We start from the raw sequence: 8,030 nt of genomic DNA, 5'->3' as shown, positions 1-8,030 counted from the left end.
AAATTTTCAGGGCTCTATAGATTCGCATTAAGGGAACCCCATTCATTCTCAATTTTAATTTACAAAAAATTTTTGTTATTGTTTTGTTGTTGTTTTTTGTAATTAAGGAAAAGTCCTTATTTTTGATGACGGGCATGATAACTCCTCACTGGAACATCGGAATCCGAAAATTCCAACGGTGTTAGAAAGAGTACATGTCTGGCTCTCGTATGAACTAGGATTATTGACTTCGCTCTAAAATTAACAAAATGGCGGACCTTTGAAAAAATATTTTTGGAAAATCGCCGATTTTTTATCAAAACCCAAGTTAAAAAATAAGGAAGATCTTCACCGATTGGCTTTATCCTAGTTCATACGATAGCTATACACTCACAGAGAAACGTGTAAAAATTTGGAATCGATTGGGTTATTAGTTTTTGAGTTATCGTGCCCGTGTTTAAAGTTTGAGAAGCCCTTTAGCCGTCACTATATTTTCAAGAGGTCTTGAGATTTTCTCTTGAAATTTTGTAGGGACATTCTTGAATTAGTGTAGAATCGAATTAAATCAAAAAATATTTTGACCCCGAGAATGGGGGGGAGATCCCCTTAAGTGAACTACCACCTAGAATTTTCCATAGTTTTGTATACCCTAAAAAGCGTTCCATACCTATTAGTTTAAATGATTTATTTTTCCCCTTTTCTTTTTTTCAGCATTTGATGTCTACTTTCCAATGACCGCGATTGAACTGAACATGCCATTCAATGAGAAATCGCAAAGCATATTCTCGAAAATCCCCCTTGGACAATTTCAGGTGTTGTCCACAACGGAAAACACCCCAGCAATGGATTATACCTACAGCATGGAGGCAAATGATCTCCTGCGGATAAATGAAACCAGCGGAGAAGTCTTCCTGCGTGATGACTACAAAGCACCCAAGGAATCCTGCCAATTTGAAATAAAAGCAAATAAGATACGTAATAATTATTTATATAAGCCAACGACAAATACCCTGTCGCAAATGTCTATTGAACTGCATCCGATGACGGAGGAGGCGTATTGTGAGGATTTGGAAAATATATGTTTTTGGTCAGCGGCAAATTATATTATTATGGAGGATTTACCGAATAGTTCGAGTGGTGGGAATTTCAATTTCAAACCAATTTTAGTGGGTTCTCTTAATCCCCGGGGTGCCAAATATCTGTGTCCCTACTTGGATTTAAAATATCAGCTATTGAATGCCTCAAATTTATTTCAATTGAGGAATAATCTGCTAATAACCCGTCAACCCTTGGATTTTGAATCTTTGGATGTGGCTCAGCAAACTAATCTTTCGGTGGACATAAATTGTTTGGTGAAGATCAGCAGCAATCGTACGGAACAATTTCGTAAATTGATTAATGTCCAGGTCATCGATAGAAATGATAATGGTCCGGTGTTGCTGAATACTTCGAAGGTATTCAATTTCATTATGGATAGTGCATATTTTAATGCGGTGAGTTAGGATTGGTATAATGAGGTGATCATGCGCTAATAATGAGTTCCTGTTTCAGAATGAAAATATCGGTGAGAAAATCTTATTCATGGACAAGGATTCGGTGGCAACAAATGTCTATCAGACCTATAAAATTATAAACGATACCTTGGATATTGTGCGGCCTGTATGTAATGTCTATGAGGGGGAATATCCGAGAAAAAGGAATACCATGATTAGTTGTCGTAAGTTGCAAACGATCTTGATGCCACCTTAAAGGTTAACATCTTCCGAACTTCAAATTTTCCTTACAGAAATACGATTTGCCCGAAATGGTGTGGCCAATCAACCATCCTATTGTTTTGCCCTACAGGCCAGTGATGAGACAATTGAGACGAGCACCAAAAATACTGTATGAAAAACATACAAAAATATAGTGGAAATACATTTTTAAATCCCTTCCTTTCCCCCACAGGCCACAGCGAATATATGCATAAAAACCGATCCCGAACTAATACTCGAAGCCAACCATCCTCAGGCCCTGCCCTTGCGTACCAGACAAAATCGTAAAATGAATGTCGTCAATACAGATGATAGTGATCTCCTGAATTCGGATAGTGGGTTTAGTCGTACACTAACACGCAGCATACCCAACTCCTATCCCAAAGATGTTTATGTTTATCGTATGGCCCAGCCGATGTATCGGGTAACACAACCAGCGGATTTTCGTAATCTTATACGCTTGCCACAATTGAAATTTACCCTAATCGAAGATCGCAGCCAGGCATTTGGTATAACTTCGGCGGCTGGTATTATATATGTTAAGGATATTGTGGCACTGAAATATGCACCAGAGACTATATACTTGTAAGTAGAATTTAAGTATATCTAGGGGACTACATACATATAGATTTCATTTATGGTTAATTTAAAGCTTCAAAAATCAACACGAGAAAGAGAATCAGGGTACAATATAGTTTGACGGTTAATTCGCCTCTAGGAGTAACAAACCTTAAACCATTTGTCCATATCAACAAATTTAAGTTCCGTTCCTGAAGCTGTCGACAGTGGGGCCTGCGATCCGAAACGACTCGAGTCTTAATCTCTTCAGCCCAATATGTATGAACAGTGAGGTTGCTACAACGTTTTTCGAAAATGTTGGTTGAAATGTGGTCGATTAGCACTCCCAGGACGTACTCATCTGGATAGGGAGAGATTGCTACAGTTCTCCGAACAAATCCAATGTGTTACAGGGTCTGTCAACTGACCGACATTTCACTTCCAATTATAAAATTAATTAACAAACCATTAACTTCATAACCTCTGAACGTCGTACTTTTCATAATCATTGGGAAACCAATTGACAAGAGTTCAGAAAATTCACCAACCGAAGCTTCAAAGAAATGGTTAAACCTTCTGATATTTCGCCAGGATCGTCGTAAGAACCATAATGGCATCAACGTCAGAGACCTAATGCTGTAAATGAATTAAAAGTGGCATATCCATCGAGTTACAGAGTACAACGAATGACCTAGCCTGGTAACTCTAGATTTCTCTAGGTTCAAACCACCTTCCTTCCTATCAAATTCATCAACAAACTATTAACTTCATGACCTCCGATCGTCGCAATTTTCATAACCCTGGAGAAACCAATTGACAGGAGTGCAGAAAATTCACCAACCGTCGCTTCAGAGAACTGGCTAATCCATCTGATATTCAGACAGAAAAAAGGAATTTCGGAGTGAATATACCAGGTTCGCTGTACGATGTCAGAGACCTAATGCTGGAAATCTATTAAAACTGACATATCCTTCGTGTTTCAGTTTCTGACAAAGAATCTGACCTAAAAATCGGGATTTCACTGGGTTCAATTTACCTTCCTTCTTTGAGAGTTACAGAGTTCAGAGAAATCGCCAATCATCGTTTTAGGGAACTGACAAATCCTTTTGATGCTCGCGTAGAAAAATTTAGTTTCTGGAGCAGAGGAACGTAATAAGATTCGTCGTATGAACCATACTGGCGTCCTAAGTCAGAGATCTAATGCTTGAAGAACGTGGCTCAATTACCGAAATTTTGCAATATCAGTACCGGATCGAGTAAATTGTGTGCAAAGGTTAAGTCACTCTCGAGTTAATAAACTAAAAATATCGTCATGCTATTCGAGAGTGGCGCCCAAAGTCAAAGACCTAATGCTGGAAGTCAATTTATAGTGACTAAAACATCTGAAGTGTTGCAATTTAAGCAACGGTTGTGTTACTCTCGAGGCCAGTATCAAAAATGATCTGCAACATTTTCGAGAATGTAAAAGACTCACATTAATTTGGAGGATTCGCTAGGATAACCATTGCGTTAATCACCGTAGTGCTGATCTCAGTGGTATCCATATAGTTTTCTCGTATGTCAAGCGTGAGTCATTCCAGAGATGAGTCGATATACTCTCCTGATTTCCTCATTAAAATCGAGGAGAAGGCTTACGTTGTTCGGTGGGGTGCATTGGTCGCCTTCGTTTGTCAAGGTTTATTGGGATCTGACCATTAGCAAAATAGCGTACGAACGCCACTGCCATCCAAATTCAGACCGGAGAAGGGTTAAATTACAATAATATCGGGAGGGGAAATTGTGTCAAAGTTTTTCAGACATATCAACCAGGTCTCAGAGTCTGACGAATGACATTTCAACCCGTAATTTCACTGTGGTCAGGTTCCTCATTACTCTATCCGCAGACCACCTGACTTCACAACCTCTGAGTGAGTCTCATTATAGCTCGCTATAAACCCTAGAAGAAAAATAAACTGGATTTTGAACCGATTTAAAGAAAATCTAATAAACTTTTATCACGAGAGAAGCGTGGTGTTTTTAGGGGAGGGTAAATCTGAACCGATTTTTTATCTAATAACTCTGCTCTTACCAGTAAAAAAAAATATTTAATTCCTTCAATTTCGTTTGCCTTTCTAGCCTCAATGTAACCTGGCACGACATCTATCAACGATCGTTCGTCATCAATGTCCATCTAATGGAGGGTCGACCGAATAATGTAACCTGCGAGCACAAAGTGAAATCGAAGAGTCAGACGTGTGCCCAAATAAAATACCGCAAACAATGTCAATCGTTTTGTGGTCTGGGCACAAATGGTGGCAGTTGCATCTGGCGTGGTACAAATAGTGCCAGATTTAGTTCGAATTATGCTTCATGTGTACCGAATGCCACCTTTTGTCCAGATAATATATGTGACCCGTTGGAAGAGATTAACACCTTTGTGTGTCCACAAGATTGTACGGGGGGTAATAAAATCTTGAGCCCTCTCTCGGTGAGTGACAAGCGTAAGGGTATATCTTCAGCATCCGGGACCTGTACATGTGATGATAATGGTAATTGTGCTTGTACCCCGCTTGATGAAGATGAACCTAAGCCAAAGAAGAGGAAACAACAGAAAATGGAAGTCAAGACTGAAGTACCAACAACACTGGATGAAAATGTACCCACCACTTATGCCACCACCTTGAAAGAAGAAAATAATAAACCTCCCACAACCTCCGCGGAAGCTGAAAGCCTTATAAATGTCAAGGGGTTCGAGTGTAATCAAACCTGTATTATAATCGCAATAGTATGTCCCACCACCCTGCTTATATTAACCACTTGTTTGTTGATATCCCAATTGGGCAGGAGGAAAAAATCAAGAGATATGACCTCGCTGGGCAATCGCGGTGATGTACAAAAGACCCCACTAGATCCATGCCAAGAGTCACAGTGTAGAAATAGTGGTGATGGTCTGCCATTGGTACAATTGGAAAATAGTTACACCTTCCACAGTTCTGTGGTCGATTCCAAATGGGAATTTCCTCGGGAAAATTTACTACTCGATTCGATACTGGGTGAAGGAGAATTTGGTAAGGTAATGAAAGCCTATGCCACAGACATTGGCAATTGCAAAGGTGTTACAACTGTGGCGGTGAAAATGCTTAAAAAAGGTGCCAATTCCGTGGAATATATGGCCTTGCTATCCGAATTCCAATTGCTGCAAGAAGTTTCTCATCCAAATGTCATTAAACTATTGGGTGCCTGCACTAAGGGTGACACTCCCTTAATTATAATTGAATATTGCAAATTTGGTGCATTGCGTAGTTATTTGCGTCTGTGTCGTAAATTGGAATATAGTGGTGCGGAATTTACCGATGGCATGGAACCAATGACGGTGCGTAGCATTTTATCATTTGCATGGCAAATATGTAAGGGAATGGCTTATTTGACGGATATTAAGGTGGGTAATCAATTTGCCTTCTTGAAGTTTTTTTTAAATTAATTTTGTTCTTGTTCTTCTTTAGTTAGTGCATCGAGATCTGGCCGCCCGCAATGTCCTCTTGGCCGAGGGTCATATTTGTAAAATTTCTGATTTCGGTTTGACTCGTGATGTCTATGAAGATGATGCCTATTTGAAGCGATCCAGGGAACGTGTGCCAGTTAAGGTGAGATTAAGTAGCTACAAGTACAAGCGGCGCTAACTTCGACCGGTTCAAAATTTGTATACCTTTCCCCATGAGATGGACATAAAAAACACCTAAAATAGATGGACACTTTTATATCTTTTGAGAAATACCACCGGTCTCTACAAAGACCAATTGGTCTGTATAGAGACCAAAGGTCTCTACAAAGACCAATTGGTCTGTATAGAGACCAAAGGTCTCTACAAAGACCAATTGGTCTGTATAGAGACCAAAGGTCTCTACAAAGACCAATTGGTCTGTATAGAGACCAAAGGTCTCTACAAAGACCAATTGGTCTGTACTGAGACCACAGGCCTCTACAAAGACCAATTGGTCTTTATAGAGACCACAGGTCTCTACAATGACCAATTGGTCTGTATAGAGTCCACGCCTATTGCTCTGCTAGCCCTTAAAAAAAACTTCTTTAAACAATCCACGCCTACTGCTCTGCTAGCCCTTAAAAAATCACGCCTATTGCTCTACTAGCCCTTAAAAAAATCTTTAAAAATGCCATATCCTTTAATAAATCCACGCCCATTACTCTACTAGCCCTTAAAAAAATCTTCTTTAAAAATTCCATGTCCTTTAATAAATCCACGCCCATTACTCTACTAGCCCTTAAAAAAATCTTCTTTAAAAATTCCATATCCTTTAATAAATCCACGCCTATTACTCTACTAGCCCTTAAAAAAAATCTTCTTTAAAAATTCCATATCCTTTAATAAATCCACGCCTATTGCTCTGCTAGTTATTAAAAAAAAATCTTTAAAAAATCCACTCCTATAATTTTTTAGTACTAACAGAGTTTTATCTCAAATCTATCTGCTCTGGTATTATAAATTAATCTAATATTGTCTAAATTATATTTTCCTTTACAGTGGATGGCTCCAGAATCTTTGGCGGATAATGTTTACACATCCAAATCGGATGTCTGGGCATTTGGTGTTTTGTGCTGGGAACTTATAACACTGGGTGCATCTCCATATCCTGGGATACCAGTACAAAACCTCTATCATTTACTCAAGAGTGGTTATCGCATGGAAAAGCCAGAAAACTGTTCCGATGAAATGTAAGCAAGAAAACAATGAAATCACCCAACAATTTAAAAAAATATATATTATTTTTCTTGTTCTCCTCAGCTACTCCCTGGTACAATCCTGCTGGATGGATGATCCGAATGCCCGACCCTCCTTCAAATATTTAGCAGCAGAATTTGAAAAATTAATGGGCACCAACACCAAATCATTTTCTAATCCAACCTATTGTCAAGAAGAGGAAATCCAAAGTCCAACAACATCTCACGCCCCTTCAGATGTCTTCAATGAAGAAAATCCCCAAAATATGGTGGAAGAGGATGAAGAATCAAAGCTATTGGAACATTTGTGGAAACCACCAAAAGTCCTTTACGATATACAAGATTGTTCTAGTCGTGATACATTTTCATTTTCGAGTAGTTTTCTACCACCGCCGGGATATGATATGCCACGCCCATTACATGAATCGCGTACCCTTGATTCTCGTTATGAAAATGATTTACGATTTCCCATGGCAACACTACGTAAATCTTCTCTAGGTACACCATCAAGGGAGGTGTATACATTGCCGGTTAAACGAGGACGTTCATATATGGATGTAACCGCCAAAGCAAATATGGCCGAGAATTGTGACAAAATTGAACTGTCCAAAACAATTTCATTTAAATTTTCCAGTATACTTAATATGAATGAACAAAATGAGAGTACTGCCTAAATTTTGAAGCGAGGGAAGGATGGAATGCAGTAGATTAATTAATGCTGCTATTTTATAGACTGATTTTAGAATTTTGTTTTCATTTATCTTCTGATGCCAATATTGAACGCGAGACCAATTTGTATACATAATCTGAATAATAATATATTCTGATATTAAAACGGGGAACAAAACTTAGCATTTTTTTACTTTTTTTCTACTACTATTCGTAAGGACATTTTTTATATGAAAAATTATGTGTAGCGAACATTTTTGTTGTTTTTTTTTTATACAGTCATATTAATTTAATATTTTATCTGCCACAAACAAATATTAAAATAAATTAATTAAATAATAAAATGTATCTCAT

The 8,030-nt window shown here is 38.4% G+C and overlaps 1 protein-coding gene across 1 annotated transcript; it reads left to right on the top strand.

The window, feature by feature from the left end:
- Positions 1 to 690: 690 nt before the first annotated feature.
- On the top strand, positions 691 to 7,681 carry LOC133328712 (proto-oncogene tyrosine-protein kinase receptor Ret; the record flags this gene model as incomplete). The annotated part of the gene is made up of 8 exons (XM_061537257.1): positions 691 to 1,472; positions 1,531 to 1,696; positions 1,766 to 1,863; positions 1,927 to 2,318; positions 4,407 to 5,709; positions 5,774 to 5,914; positions 6,811 to 7,001; positions 7,072 to 7,681. Coding segments are annotated over 8 exons (3,683 nt in total), but the record flags the coding sequence as incomplete, so codon positions are not given.
- Positions 7,682 to 8,030: the final 349 nt, after the last annotated feature.

Source organism: Musca vetustissima, unplaced genomic scaffold (genome assembly GCF_032173495.1).
Source record: "Musca vetustissima isolate MV318-11 ecotype Yass unplaced genomic scaffold, APGP_CSIRO_Mvet_v1 utg262078, whole genome shotgun sequence".
Taxonomy (NCBI): Eukaryota; Metazoa; Arthropoda; class Insecta; order Diptera; family Muscidae; genus Musca; species Musca vetustissima.
This window is presented reverse-complemented; position numbering and strand designations above follow the sequence as displayed.